The sequence below is a fragment of the Planococcus citri genome, chromosome 1 (assembly GCF_950023065.1).
Source record: "Planococcus citri chromosome 1, ihPlaCitr1.1, whole genome shotgun sequence".
Lineage (NCBI taxonomy): Eukaryota > Metazoa > Arthropoda > Insecta > Hemiptera > Pseudococcidae > Planococcus > Planococcus citri.
This window is the reverse complement of record NC_088677.1, coordinates 15872943-15889757: the sequence shown is the minus strand read 5'-3', so window position 1 is coordinate 15889757 and position 16815 is coordinate 15872943. Positions and strand designations below refer to the sequence as shown.

Here is a 16815-nt window from a genome sequence, read left to right as displayed (position 1 = left end):
AGAGTAGGTGAGCTACAACAACACTACAAACCGCAATTTACATAGTGATAAAATAGCAGACTAATACGAAACGAATATAGTAGGTAAGTACGCAAAAGATAAGCGAAATACCTGGGTCGCCCTTGCAGTCTGAAAGAACGTACTACGAGCGGACGTTCCAAGTGTACCTAGCTACCTAGCTACCTATATATGCGAGATAGTGAGGCGAATTTTTCCACCACGATGGCGAATTTTTTCGCCTCTCTATTACGTAATCGTTCCTGAACACGTTATGTCGACCGTACATACATACAGTCATTCGTTTAGTACATGAGAAATATTTGCGTACGTTCACATAGACATTCCACACAGGATGACCGGGGAACTCGACGTCAGCCAGGAGGGGAAAGGAGGAAAAAGGTCAAATTAAGGTGATAGATGTAGAGAAAAGCTCGCAGAACAACAAGAATGAGATATCGATTAGCTCAAACGACCGACAGCAGCGAGAAGAGATGACAATGAATTTTTCATTTATTATTTTTACAGAAAATAATTATTTTCTCAAGACCTTCAGCTCAGTGATTCTAAAATCGGAATCACTCGAACAGAGGACTAGAGGAAAGGACATGGAAGAATTTTCAAAACAGGGTACACAATTGAAGAATTCTTTGGGTTACAAGCTCCAAGGTGTGACCTAGGAGGGGGGGGGGCACTCGCTTTACGAGAAATAATTTTGCTCGATTTTTTCCACATTTCAAGATCAATTTTTTCGTTTTAAGATCTTCCAAACACCAACAACACAAAAAATGAAAGAATGGGAAAAGGGACGAGGCTGAAATTTTTTCAAACCTCATCAGCAACAAAATTCGTCATTTAATCTATAAAAACTTCATGATCTTGAGACAAACCACGTGATGGAGGATACTCTGAAAATGTTGAAAATTAATATTTCAGTCATTCTCGAACATTTCTGGCATCGCTCTGATTTCTACGAGCTAAAGACCTGAAAATTCACACAAAAGTAACCTCAAAGTCTAAATTTGCCCTCACGTCACGAGTCTATTTGAGGAGATTTAGGCCCACAAAAAAATTCCCCTGGTTTGACAATAAAATTAAAGTGGGTAATCTCAAGACATCACGAAGAATTAGTGAGAAAAAAAGGATTTGAAATTTTCCAAAATTTGAAAAATCTCTACCTACTTCTTTCAATTTCAAACATTTTTTGATGCGTTGACTTTTTCAGCAGCAGAAAAAATGTTCAAAGCTCCAAAATGCGAAAATTTCCTTGGTTCGACCATAAAATTAAAGTGGGTAAGTAATCTCAAGACATTTGGAATTCACAAAGAACTTGTGAGACAATAGAAAGGATTTGAAATTTTCCAAAACTTGAAAATCTCTACTTACTTTTTTCAATTTTAAGCATTTTTTGTGGCGTTGACTTTTTCAGCAGCAGAAAGAATGTGCAGACCAGAGCTCCAAGAACATTGAAAAAGTTTGAGAGCACTCGAGCCCTTTTTTCAGCATACTCCACAAGTCGCAGGCTACAAATCACATTTCTTCAATTTCATGAATCAGGCGAATTTTTGGGGTCCTTAATCCCCCCCCCCCCAAATTGAAACTCGATAGAAAATAGTCAATTTTGAGTTTTTAAAAAGTCAAGATAGTAACAAAACGTTTAAACAGGACGATTTTTGAAATTTTGGAGCATTCGATCCAATCCTTATTCCTGACCTCCGCCTCTTTTTCTTTGAGTTCACTACAGTCTGTTCCAACATTCTCATTGATTTGATGACACTCACACCTCAGAACCAATAATTTCAACTGGTCAAAGCTGATTTTTTCGGTTTTCTGATAAATTTTTGAACGTTGTAGTGAAAATGGCTCAACATTCATCGCATTTTTACAAAAATTACAAATTTCCAGGTAAAAATTAACTTAAAAATACTCGAATCGACTTCCATTCACCTCACATCCTCCCTTCCATAAAATCTAATGCTGCCATTTTTTAATCAATCTGAAGCCTTCTGCTGAAATAGACTTTTCTTCAGCAATTTCAAATTGCTTCAGAAGATCTTGTAAGTAATCAACTTCGTTTGCTGCAAAATTAATCGTAGGTAGCACGAGTTCGACATTCCAAATCGATTATAAGGACTGGTGGATCGCGAATTCGAGGTGAGGTTAAAAATGTATTTTTTGGATTTTTCTCAAATTCTGAGATTTTTAGCTAATTTTTTACCTCATTACCTCGAATTTGCCAATCACTTGCCCTAATCGATGCCATATTTAGAGCGATTTCATGGTATCCAACGGATTTTTTTGTTGTTGAAAAAATCACTACTTTTTACAACCAAAATTTCAGAAAACTCTCCATTCGACCCTCCCCCCTCCCTCCTACCCTAAACAAAATAACAAAGTCAACTTTTTCGCAGGAAAATTGTCAAAACAAAGAAAATTTAAATTGGGAGAAAATTTGGGTACCAACAAAGTATTTGTTTCAATTTCAACTAAAATTATGAAAAAAAAAAACAAGTTGACAGTTTCATCAAAAATATAAACTTTTTTTTCAATAATTTGAAGGTTTTTGTTGTGCGTTGAATTTTTTCATTTTTTCCTACCTTTTTTGAAAAAATTCACTACTTCCCATTTTTATAATCATTATTTTTTCACTGCCAACTTTAATTTCTTGTTAGATACCCTGAATTTGAAATTGCTGAAAAAATTCAACTTCTGCTGAAGGTTTCAAATTGTTTGAAAAATTGTAGAAATCGATTGGAGGGGGTGCGACTTCTGGAGGTATAGGACATTTTTTTTAACTTTTGCAAAATAGACGATTTCGATTATTTTTCAATTTGTGATTTCCAATTCGTAAAAATAAACACACTTTTCAAACCGTTGCTTCAGATTTACAGCAGGATTACATTTTCAGCAGCAGAAGTTGATTGCCATGAAAAAGTTAATTTTTGCTGGAGGCTCCAAAGTCAACTGTCTGGAAAAAGATCGGAATCGATAGGTGTCAACTTCAGTACACATAAAAACCTAGTTTCAGATTTTCCCCCTCGATATTTACTTATTCATTTAGCAAAAAATCAATCGATAAGCTATTTTTGCAATTTTCAAAAATTCACTAAAAATCGAAAACTTGGTTTTGAGGAGTGAGGTCGTGGATGACATGATTTTTTAGTGAGCCAAATTATAGCTCAATCGAAGTTGGCGGGTTGTAAAATGTTCTTTCGTTAGTCCAAAAATTATTCAATCAGAGAGCTAATCGCAGTCATCCAAATTTTTGGATTTTCTGATAAAATACACCATGAAAAATATGGATTTCGACAATTTCATTCATTTCTGAAATGAATTCCAAAATAAAAATCCAACTCCAGTTCCAATTTCTCGTAATGGATTCTTCCCCTCTTCCCTCCTACCCACAACCCTTAAAAATAACCGAACCCAGTAACCAACATCCGACATCATCATCATCATCATTACATCTACTACTGACCAAACTGCCCCTGTACAAATACCCAAACCACACCCTACCTTTTTCTAAACCACTAATGTAGGTCTCAAACGCCCACGTACCTACGCATCAAAAAACTAAATTACACATAAACACATTTTTTTTTCAAACTTCAAAGTAAAAGCGAAACCTTTGAAGCCTGCGTCCATTTATACTGGGGCAAAAGGCGCGCTTAAAAATCCTCGTACTTTAAAGATCATCATTGTGACACGAAAACACACAATGTTTACAGGCGACTACGACTAAATAAACGGCTTACTCTGTACCCTGCCTCCGCAGCCGCGTTCCAAGCGACGACCAGCGGCAAAAAGCCCTAATAAATTTTCGTTAAAAGCTCGACTCGGTGAACTTTTGACATTTTAGTATATAAAATTAGTCAACAGCACACAGCAGGGCGAAACCGTACGACATGGCGCGAAGTCATCGCACAGAGTCGGAGTATCCCATACACGTACGTAAGTATACGAGAAAAATAAAAAATTTTCATCCCTCTCGCTTCGCAGTTCGCAGTTCGCGTTACCATACATACACTCGTCCGAATCGACACCCTCTTCTTCAGCCTCACTCTTGACCCAGCACCAGAGCCGCGCCACGTTGGAAGAAATTCACTTTCGATGACGTCAATACCGACGCGGCGGCGCGAGCGCGTTCCCTACTAAACTTTCGTTTTCATTTGGCTTACGTCGTCGTCGTCGCTGCCGCTGCCGCCACCGCCGCATCGAGCGACCCGACGACCATTCATTAAAAGCGAGTGAAAAATTTCAACTCTTTTTTTCATGTTTTTTTTTTTCTTTCAAATTAAAGAAGAACAGAAACGAAGCAAACAAACCGGGCGAAAAATTACCGAGAACTATTAAATTTGAACGATCGCGCATCGGCATCGCAGCGCCTAAAATATCACCTTCGATGGCGATGGCGGCGTAATCGATGGTTTAAATGAGTTTTTCGACGTAATCGACGAGTTAATTTCTCTGTTTGTATTAGGTCTCCTCGAACTCGAGAAACATCCACATATTGAAGAGCTCACCTCACTCACACTTCGCACTTGGAAACCGATATATCGTCGTCGTATGTGTGTATTATTCGCCATATATACATATGTACGAGAACTGACCTATTAAAATTCAAGGCATTCAACATAGTTTAGTATTAATTGAAAGATTATTATTCCTGCTGTAGCTGTATTATTATTATAGTTTCTCTTCTTCAACATCACTTCGTCATCGATGATGTTGTCGTCGTCGTCGACCTCCTCCACCTCCTACTACACTACTGATTCCATACAAAATGGTACACAGACCAGATTCCAAATCGTAAAAATTCATCTTCACCGACCGAACAATTTTTATCCTGGCATCGATCCCATTAAAATTTCTTCTCGACTGCCTTCGATGTATTACCATCATTGCATATCAGAGACCAAGACACTCGATACATCCCAACACATCATAGTAATTCTGTACAGGTGAATTTGTGTAGCTCGAATTTTGCTAAGCTAACGAGATCAAATCTAGCCACCATCGTACACTCAACGTGTACCTACGTAAATTAGACGCTCGATTTATTCTACAAATGACAAAATCGATACGTACATTTTAGCACACTCTGCACCCTACTACAATATACGAACAGTTCAAGGATTCCAAATATGCCTAATTTGCTCAGCCATAATACACATCACGAATATGATTATACGACGAAAAAAATTATCACACATCTCAACCCTCCATTAACGAGGGCAAAAAAATACAGTTGAAAAATCTAATTTCCATTTACGTAACATCCCGGTGTGTTTGGTCTTCGGCCAAATTATGTCGAAAAAAACCGCATAAATAAAATAGAAAGAAAAGAAACCATCGATTAAACGTTCATAATCTATTTTTAGGAGAGTACATATATATTTTGCGTCTGAATAAAGTATCCTGCGATCAATTCGACTACGCGTGTGATTCGAGCCATCGCGACCGAGTTTTCAATTTTTTTTTTTTTTTACTCGAGTGATCCTTTATTCTTTATAAATGGTTCCATTTCATGAATCACGATGAACCTGAATTTCGAACGACTTTTCGAGATTAGCATAATTATCTCGTAGTCTGCGATGAAAAAGGAGAGAAGAAGTAGTACTAACTAGATTACGAATCGGACATTCTGCCTACACCCACTCTCCACTTTTCAAAGATAAGAAACTAGAACAATGTGACCCTTGTGGAGTGCCAATCACCATCATGCACTTGATAAATTGCTGTTCCAAATATGAGGAAAACAGAGAGCAGATTTTAAGGGGGCTTAGGGGTAAGCTGGGGTCAAGTGGAACGATTTTTTTAAATTCAAGATTGCGAGCGTTGTATTGAAGATAGGGAGTTGGTTGTGAGCTCATTTTAAAGAACTAAGTTTTAGCTTTCATTTGCCGCCCAAACTTTGAATTTTTATTGAGAAATTTCCGAGAAATTTCATTTTTAAAAAAGTGCAAAATTCGTTCCACTTGACCTGACGGGCAGGTCAAGTGGAACAGGGGGTCAGGTCAAGTGGTACGTGTTATTTTCCGTAAGGAAATGATTAGGAATTTTTTTTACAAAAATCAAGTTTATATTTCATACAAGTTATTTGCGTACATAAATGGCAAATGTAATCATTCTGGATGGGTTTGGGGTATCCCACCCCGAATAATATACAAAGTTTGACAGATACATTTTGATAAGATGAATTTTCCTCTACAATTCTTCAAATTGCCTCCTTGGTCATTTCTTGTGAATGTTTTTCACAATCAGTTGGCTCTTTCTCTGACTCGCGGTATCCTATCATTAATTCAGAACACAATTACCATGTAAAAATACAAGTTCCACTTGACCCCACCAATTTTGTTCCACTTGACCCCAAACACAATTTTTTTTTTCATCATTAATATCTCGATTCTATTTCTTAATTACTCAAAGGTGATTAGTGTATGTGAAAGTAGATTAGTTACTCGTTATTTATTGATATTCAGATTGAAATTTGAACAAAAATTTCTACCTTTTTCAACGGCTTCAAAATGCAGCACTTGATTTTTTCGACTATAAAAATTCAAATGTCTTTCATTACATGAACACAAATAACTATACAGTGTTGCTAACTTCGCCGATCATGGATAACGTTAGTTAGAGTATATTGAGCTCACAGAAATGCAATTTGAGTTTTTAGTTTTCGATTTATTGTCATCGTTCCACTTGACCTGCGGTCCACTTGACCCCGTTTTACTCTACTTATGAAGACATTCATACAGATGATGAAGATATTTGTCAAAAATTTTTCACCTTCTTAAGACATATTGAAATTTATGACCTTATTTAATGAAACTTTATTTATTCATTTATTTATTTATCTATTTATTATTTTCAATGTTATTGGTTTGTGAATTGTTCTTCTTTTTACTTTTGTTATCTTTTTCATTTATTAATTGTTTATTCGCCTACTTATTTAATTGGTATCTGATTGTCTATTGGTGGTTTATACATTTTGCTCTTTTGAGCCACTATATTATTATTATATGTAAAAAAAATTTGTGAACAAACTGTGGACGCTAAAAGACCTAGATTCTAAGGCGTCCTTAAATAAAGATTTATTCAATTCAATTCATGAACCGTGTTACCCGACGTACGTTAATATTTTTTTTCAATTTCTTTTTCTTTTTCTTCTAGTATAAGAGTATAAGTAACACATACCAATAATGGGAGTTGTAAAAATTGGAATAAACTCAAAAAATGTTTTAAAAGTACTAGACTGCAATTGCCAATGCATATTATGGGACATGTGAAAAATTCCAAAAATTTCAACTCAATATTCGAGACTTTCACAAAGTAACGTTGCTCAGAACAAAAGGGAAAATTTTTTTAAAAAATGGTCCAAAAATCTCGAGTTTTTTAAAACCAAAATTTGAGAACTTAAAAAAAATCGATGCCCACGTTTTGTTCAATTTTTTTTTGGTTGGGGGGGGGGGTAGGGGTTTCTTATTTCTAGACAGGGTGTCCACTCATTTCTGGAAATGATTTTCCCTGACTTTTCCAGGTTTTCCAGACCAATTTTCCCATTTTTTCCAGACAATTTAATTTTGGCCAATTTATACAATATTTATATTACTTATAAAGAAAATTTTCTTTTGTTTTTCGGATGTTTGGAAGTCTGAAAATATGAAATTTGTTCATTCAAAAATGAGGAACAATGGCCCAAGCGAAACGAGGGCTAAAACTTTTGAAAATTTTCATTTCGAGATGCCTAAAAACGAGTTTTTTCTAATGCAGAGTTTATTTTTTGGTTTCTTAAATTTTAATAATGAAATGATTTTTTTTTTGAAAGAAGTTACTTTGGAAAAAGAAAAGAGAACAGGCTCGAGCGAAAGCTTCTGAAAATTCGCATTTCGAGAGGCGTAAAAACGAGGTTTTTTCATGTGAGGACATGTAGTTTTTTTTGGCTTTTAAAATTTTAGAATTTGAATGATATTTTTTTTCGAAGGAGTTGATTTTGACAAAGAAACAGAACAGGCCCAAGCGAGGACGAAAGCTCTTGTAAATTTGTATTTCGAGATGCATAAATACGATGTTTTTTTTTGTGAGGAGTTAATTTTTTGGTTTCAAAACTTGATTTTTATTATCTACGAATAGAAATGTTCATCTTGCTTTCAAAAAAGAAAAGAAAACAAGCCTGAGCAAAGCGAGGGGAAAAGCAGGGATTGTACTCAAATTTTTCTCAAAAAAAGTAACTTTAGTAACCACAAAGTAACCAAAAAAGTGACCAAAAAAATTTTCAATGCAAAAAATAGAGGTGAGGTGGCCGAAAAACTCTGATCCCAACAAAACTATTACATTTTATTTTCAGAGGTGTGATGAAGCGATGTGTTTGGGGGGGGGGGCGGGGGGAGAAGACTGAAATTCTCTCAACTTTTCACGCTAGATTTTCCCAACGTTTACTCTACCACCCCCTCCCCCAACAAGATTTTTCCAAATAATTGGTCAGATATTGATTAGATTATGTTTTTGTAATCTGTCGAGTTGATTTTTCCATTTTCAGAAATGTTTGAAAATTGTCGAGCGAAGCGAAGGCAGAAGCTTTTGAAAATTCACAATTCCTGAGAGGTAAAACAGCATCATTTTTGATGAAAAGAAAAAGAGTTCTGGGTAAAATTTTGAAGAAAAAAAAAAGGAAATTTGTGAAAAAACTCGGAAAAAGTAACTTTTAGGAACCAAATTTTTTAAAAAGTAACCAAAAGTTACCATTAGTAACTTGGTTACTTAAAAAGTAACCGAGTACAATCCCTGGAAAAGCTTTTGAAAATTTGTCTTTCGAGAAGTAAAAAAATAACGTTTTTCTTTCATCACAGGTCCTTATCCAAAATTTGCAATTGATCGTTTTTTCAAAATTCCAGGGATTTAGCGTAAAAATTATGAAATTCCCTGACTTTTCCAGACCGACCAAATTCCCTGACTTTTCCAGGTTTTTCAGGTTTTCCAGTCTTGTGGACACCCTGCTAGAGATGTGTACTTTCAGAAAAGTAATTTTAGTGAAATGAAAAGTGAAAAGATCATTGAAAAGTAAATTGTGTGAGTCTAATTTTAAAGCTCTGTGTAAAAGCTTCAAATTGATGTAATATTTTTTGCCTATCTAAAACACACAAAAAACAAAATCATATTTTTTCACCTACTTGATCGAAAAATGGTAGTTTAGAGCCTTTCTACAGCCTCTAATATTTTTGGGGGTTTTTGTTTTGAAAAAAATGTTGTGAAAAATAACAAAATGCAATTTGAATTGCGAAGTCCTTTTCAACTTTTCATTGAAAGAAAAGTACTTTTCACTTTTCAGACTGCGCATCTCTACTTACTCCTTATGCCCCATTACTGATTTTTTTTTTCGAAACTTCGTACATTTTTCGCCTTTTTGCCGAATGAACACATCACATTCTGCATTCTGCGAAATCGAGTATAGTTTTTGGCAGATTGTCATCCAAGCAAATTTCATTTTCTGTCACTATAAGCCATAGAGATTCAACTTTCCTGAAATTTTAGGGCCTGAGGGGGCGTTACAGGAGACGAATCAAAAAAAAATTTGATAGGTAATCGTATGCAGCACTCCAAAAACTTTCATAAGCGGTGAATTACACGATTTTTTTGTTCTCAAAAAATTTTATGGTCGCAGTGAGGGGAGCGTAGAAGACGAATCAAAAAAATGAGCTGATATACGTATTCCCCGCTCCCAAAAACCTAGTAAACTATTTATGCTACACGATTTTTTCAATTTTTGAGAAATTTTGGGACCAAGGGAGAAGGGAGGGGGGTTGAAGAGGTCGAATCGAAAAAATAAGTTGATATTCGTACTTACTTCCAAAAACATATTAAGACAATATTTCACACAATATTTGAATTCAAAAAAAAAAAAAATTGAATCAAAATTCTGGGATTCCGTTCTCCTTCCCTCCACCTCCGCCAGTAGTTTTGCGAATCCCATCCATCACAAAAAAACATTATAGTCGTAAATATCGTCAAAATGTACGCTTTTTGGATTTTTTTTCAATCAAATTTTTCAATTATTGCTCCAAAATTTCACGATCTTTTGAAAATTAAAACTTTCAAAAAAAAAAAATTGTGAAAAAAATCGGAGAACCTAAACTCAAGACCAAGCTGATTTGACATGGAATGACATATGTATTTACCTCTTCGTTTTCCAGTGAAAAAGTTTTCCTTTTTCTCTAGAGGAGGGGAGGAGGGGAAAATGCTGAAAAAAATCGGAGCACCTAAATAAACCCAAAACCAAGCTGATTTGACATGGAATGACACATTTACCTCTTAGTTTTTTCAGTAAAGCATTTCTCTGACCTTTTTCTGGAGGGGGGAGGGAGGGGAGGAGAAAAATCCTGGATAAATTAAAAGTAGCCTTTTATGAGAGTTTTTCAAAATAATCATGAATTCATGACACTGTGCAGAGCCGTCGAAAGCTGATAGGGCCCGGGGCAAATACCATGTTGGACCCCATTTCTAAAGCAGAAAATATATTGAGGTTTTCAAAAGAGGGGTGGGGAAGTCATATCGACTGATGTGAGAGAAAAACATCAATTTATCAAATTGATAATAATATTCAATGACTTGTGAAAATTTTCATTTTCTTTTTTTGTTTTTTTGGAGGCTGAAATTTGTCTATTCTAAAACGAGAAATTGAATTGGTCCGAGAGAAGCGAGGGCGAGAGCTTTTAAAAAATATTTATTTCGTCGAGATGTCTAAAAACGATATTTTTTTAATGCGAGAAAATTCTAGAATTTGAATGATTTTTTTTTTAGGAAGACAAGATTGAAGTTAATTTTGAAGAAGAAAAGAAAACAGACTCAAAAGAAAATTTTTGGTCTTCAATAACTTTTAAAATTTGAATGATGTTTTTTTGAAAAAAACTGATTTTGAAAAATAAAACAAAGCAGGCCCAAGCGAGGGCGAAAGCTCTTGAAAGTTTGTATTTCGAGAAGAAAAAATAATGGTTTTCTTTCATCACAGGTCCTTATTTTGCCGAGCCCTCGAACAACTGCACTCCCCCTCTCGAAGGCCTTAATTTGACATTTATATTTTAAAGCTACATAATTTACAATAAAGCGAGGGCAACATTTTTCAGAAGTTCATTACACCCAAATTGAAATTTTCAAAAATATTTCAACACAAGGTGTCTACAAAACTTTCAAATCGAATAACTGGTCTTACTGTGGACCTTTTCAACATGCTTGAGCATGAGATTTTTCTCCAATGTCACCACCCTCCCCCCTCCCATCTGAAAAAAGATACGTTTAGGATTCGAGAATGCTCCTCTGATTTTATTCAATCACCTCCCTAAAGACTTACGTCACCAATCACAACCTAGGAAAATACCCACTTTTCTCATGATTTGAATTCCCTCCACTGGAAGATTTATTGTTTGCTAAAACTATCGGAAAAATACCTAATTCTGAATTCGATTGGAAAAATAACAAGAGACTCGGGCAGTATGACGTAAAACAGCTGTCAAAATCATGAACATAATTTTACCCAAAATCAGTTTCTAATCTTTTGCAGAAGTTCGATACCTCATATTAGGCCTACCGATCTCATCTGTTTTGTACAGTTCTTCTTCGAGTTGTCAACCAAACATAAAGAAAGTATAACAAAAATTTAAAAAAAAAATACAATATATTATACACAATAATCGATCATTCACCTCGAATGTGTTTACAAGTACTTCCACATAATTGAACCGTTTTTAAAACCATTATTTCTGTTCTTGAAACATATTTTTTCCTTCCAACATAGATTTACACAGCGAGTAGCCCGACATCCAAAAAAACCTCTCTTCTAATACCACCAAAAATCGTACAATCTATTCTGTAAATTCGCCGATAAATAATTCAACATAGCTACGAGTAAATCGCACCACACAGAACTCGTTTGAGACTATACAAAAATACCTTACACAGTTACCGGTGTTCTCTTCGTACACACACCAAACACACCAGCCAAGTAAGAAAATTCGTCCATTTTCATGCAGATTCGCAGCACATAGATGCCTGCAAGAGCGCGATAAATAAACCCATATGGAAAAAAAAATCACGCAGAACGAGTCCCATTATACGAACGAATTACTCTGAAACGGATTATATTTCGCGAACCATCTCGAATTAAGGTAATCTCCATTGTGTACACCACTAGTCTCAAACTCTCAACTGAACCAGGTAAGAGGCGAGGCACTGGCGTGTCAACATGGCGAGGGAAAAAAAAGGGCAGATTAAAATACCACCGACGAGGTTTTTTTTTACTTTATCAGACTTGGCGTAGTCATCAATTTGATCACGTGAGGTTCCATGTGCTCGAGTAGTAATTAAAATCTATATACAACGGTTACATCCTCATTTTGAAAGTGAAAAGACACGTGATACGTACATAGAAACAAATTCCTCTTTATTACATACTCGTACATTGGGACATGGCGATTACCAAATCACGCATCTTTTTCAAAAGGCATCCTACACAGTTCAATTTTTTCAATATTGACGTAGATATGTTTTTTGTGGCGGGAGGAAGGGGGGGTGTGTCTTTTCGAAATTTGCACGATGCTGATCTACGTCACGATGACTTTTGAAAGCTAGGAAACATTTCCATTGAGTTTCCGATTATGTCAGATATTTAAAAACTTCGAAAAAAATTCTTCGATAACAAAATATATTTTTGTAATTTTACAACATTTAGTCTGACTTTCAAGAACTTGGAAAAAATTTTGATGAATCCATGATATTATGTCAGACTTTTGAAAACAGAAAAATTACAAATTTCTGACATTTTGAGTACCTACCTGACATTGAAGTAAACGTTTAGATCTTGAGTTTATAACTTTCAAGAGCATGTAATAAAGTCATGTGTTTTCCAAAATGACTTATTGACATTCTGACCTTTTGAAAACTTGAAGAAAATCATTCAAAATCCATATCAACGAGATATCATTTTAGGTTCAAAGCGAAAAGCATATGTATCCATGACTTGAAACTTTCATCGTAGAGGAAACTTTATCTCGATTTTATACCTACTAAATGCCTGAAAAGATTCTACTTTGATACAATTAATTTCCGATTCGAACACGCTAATTTAAAACATCACACCGGATATCCCTCGTATAGTAAATTCTGCTTCGATATAGATTATAGAAAATGTGCAAAATAAATAATATCGCTGACATGGTGCAATATTAGTATTCGACATATATTCGTTACAAACTTACGCCATATCATTTAGATCACCAATTCGTCAACATTCGATCGTTAAACGTAGTAAAAAATGCATACCAGTCAGAGTCATCGATGACAGGTGTTGCAAATTTCATAATTATCTTATCTACGTTCTCTCGAGTGGTGCCACTTTACGTACAATGATACAAAGCCTCGTATTGTCGTCGTGGTTTAGCTTTTGCAATTTAAAAAATACATTCATTTCTCAAAAATGCATTCAGGTAATCGATAAAATTTCAACAAAACTGCAATCTAACTTCCTTTTTTGATTGAACTAATCAAGTAATCACAAATTCATGATTTTTTAATAACTGGAACAAGCCTACGAGGCAATGGCGGCGGTTTAGTGAATGCCTTCTTGTGCTATCTTCATCAATTTGAAGAACACAACATTCATTTGAAATCATAAAAAAAGACTCACTAATTTTCATCTTCTTTGGACCTTTCTACTTCATATGATCAGAAAGCACGAAAATAGGATACTCACCTAAAACAAAAAAAAAAAATAAATAATCAATTAGTTATCGGCAGAATACAAAAACCAAACTAAAATTAAATTAAATCTAAAATTCAAAAAAAAAGAGCAAAAACTGCTAATTCATTGTTTTCCTCAGAGATATACCATAACAATGTTTGAAGGAACAACAATTCAATGGAATACCTCTTGCAAAGGCGTCGATCTTCTGTTTTCCAAAATATTATTCAAACAGACACATTTTGTCCCCATAGAAAAGGACCGATTCCTCACTCAAAATGCAATTCCCCATTTGTTTCATCTCGTCGAAAGAAAACAAATCAGATAAGAAAAAATTGTCAAGCAAGTAATTTCAAAATTTTCCATAATTTTCTCAAACTTTCGGCGAAATTATTTGAAAATGTCAAAATTTGACCAAAAATTTAGCTTAAAATTGTAAAAAAAAATTTAACACAGTTTTCAATCTTTTTTCTATCGTGTAATGTAACTTTACTTTTGCAGGAGCATTCGTGACTATATTTCTGTACTCCAATGCAAAAAGGATGGAAGTCCAATGACCTGGTATAAGGAAAGGAGGTTAGTGTGTTCAGTGCAGTTTTGAGAAACAGGAATTTTAAATTTTGAACTGAAAAGTTTAAAATCCCTGTATCAAACTGCATTAAACACACTAACCTCCTTTCCTTATGCCAGGTCATTGGACTTCCATCCTTTTTGCATTGGAGTACAGATTTTCAAACGTTTTCATAAATTTTGAATTCATTAGCAAAATTTTGACATTTTTACTTCCCTTTGTCAGAAGTTTCAAAAATTCAAGTCCATCAAAGAAAAGGTAGCATCAAATAAAAAATCTTTCAGACCAAAAATATGTTACAATTTTTGAACATTTTTTTCAAATGCCACACCAATTTTTCTGAATAAATTTCTAGAAATTTTTCTTCACAAATTTCACTTTAGGGTTCAACTGACAAAATTATTGATCTGTTCAAATAAAAATTTAATTGGTTCGAAAAAGATGTCTGATTTTTATGAAAATTGTTAAGGAAGTTGAATTGCGTAGAAAACTGTGTGTTCAGGTAAAAAATTTCAACTTTCAAGCAGTACAGAGTGCTCAGGGTGTCTAACAAGATCTAAAAACTAAAAAGAAGGACCTTTTGGAAGAGAATTTTCAATCCTCCTCCTCCCCCCCCCCGAACCCAATTTGACAAAATTGCCAAAAAAAAACCTTCAAGAAACAAAAAAAAATATCAAGAAAATACATCAAACAATGGAAATAATCAATTATTTGATTTTTTGCTATTATGTTTAGGTAATTATTTTGACTTTGAAAAAATTAAAAATCCTGAAAAATAGGGTTTTCATTTTTCACCTGATTTTGATTAAATGGCACAATTATTTGAAAATCGGAAAAAGAAGAACTTTTTTCTGACTTTTTTGAAAAGAAGAGTCCACTGGCAAAAAGCAAACTTTTTCTGACCATCTGGATAGGAAGTTGAGTAGGTACGTCAGTCGACCCTCTCCCCACCCCCCTCTTCACCTGGTGCAATTTGGGTTTCTTTTATAGCGCACTTTTCTGCCATTAAAAATTTCATTTAGATGAAGCCACGACTAGATCTGAGCTCAGGAGGTACAAATAGGTATTCATTTTTCTTGCCAAAATTTCTTCAAACACTCACTAAATAGAGAAAAAAAAACGAAATTTTTTAGATCTATCATCACAAAAACCTTGGTAGAGGACTAAGGGTGGTATAAAAACTCGAACCATATTCTTTTCTGAGAAGGGAGAGGGTAACACTGCCTTAATCTATCAAAAAACTGAATTTTTCCAATTATGATCATGATCAACTTTGAAGTCTCCTGTTAGTCCCATGCACTGCATGCACAGAATAAGAGGCAGTCTCCTATTCAAAAGTAGGTTTCCCTCTCAATTCACTTCAAAACCCACATTGTTTTTTCAATTCACGTGACATCCCAAAGGGGTTGAAAGGAGCTCAATAAAACATTGGCCTAGAAAACTTCCGATACAAGTCCGGTTCAAATGGTAATCAACAATAAGCAAAGAGATGTCTAAATGAAAGAGAAAAACCTACCATTGAGACCCCCCCCCCCCGCCCAAACACCACAGAAGAAACTGTTTCTATCGAAATGAGCATTTTCAATTAAACTCAACTTGAAAATAACCAGTTCTAAAAAAAATCATAAAAACTTTCATCGACAACACTACAACAGAACCAGTTGCGTGAAAAACAATTACACCCTTCTGACTCTTTTCAGTTCCAATAATAAAGGTACCTTTCTTTAATAATTTTTCATAATTCAGCTCACGTCGCTAAATCCTTTCGTTTAAAAATTTTCCATTCGAAATGAAACTCGACTCGATGAAATTGAAAACTCCATCGAATACTAATTCATCATCAACACGCCGCCGAGAGGGAGAGAAACAAAATACATGTTTGAAACTCGTCTCCATTTCAAAATCACGTTCAGCTTCGGCAGCGCCGGCGACGCCGACGGATAAAATCAATCTCGCCGCGATTTTCTCTCCCTACGTCGACCGTCATCGTGTATTTTTCAATTTTATATGTACCTCGTAATCCCCTCTAACCTGATACACGAGCACTGAAACCATATCAAATATCGTAAAAAATTATCCATCCAGTATACCTACGCAGGTATTAAAAAGAAGAAAAAAAAATGCTACGATAGATAGACCTGAATCAGCCACGAATACGAAAAAAAAAACCATCTCCGCATCTACACTCTACAGGCAGAAAATAATATATAGGACGACGACGAATACAAGAGAGCGAAAAATCGCCCTCAGTCATTTTCACTTTCTATGGGGGCCGCTGCTGCTGCCGCCGTCGCTGCCTCTGCCTCAGCCCGTCCAGAAGGAGGAAAAAAACACCACCAAACAAATCAATACACCATCAGAATCGTCGAGTAGGAAGCTTTTTCAAGGTCGAAGCGAACGTAATATAGATACATGTATTTTCGCAGGGGCAAATCCGAGCTTTGCAGGCGGTATCTAATCGTCCCTCTTGCTCTTCCGCAGATACCTTCGTATCTTTGCAAGTTTCGCTGCGATAACC

At 35.2% G+C, this 16815-nt stretch overlaps 1 protein-coding gene across 3 annotated transcripts in view; it reads right to left on the bottom strand.

The window, feature by feature from the left end:
• Rpb8 (DNA-directed RNA polymerases I, II, and III subunit Rpb8) overlaps positions 1 to 16815 on the bottom strand; it is a 177917-nt gene that overhangs the window by 108919 nt on the left and 52183 nt on the right. The window contains exon 1 of one of the 3 annotated variants that reach the window (XM_065368375.1): positions 13673 to 13697. The exons of the other annotated variants lie outside the window; for them this stretch is intronic. Within the exon in view, the coding sequence (XP_065224447.1) occupies positions 13673 to 13682 (10 nt within the window). The 5' untranslated portion in view covers positions 13683 to 13697. Of the gene's footprint in view, positions 1 to 13672; positions 13698 to 16815 lie in introns of those variants that run through there. 3 annotated transcript variants of the gene reach the window in all.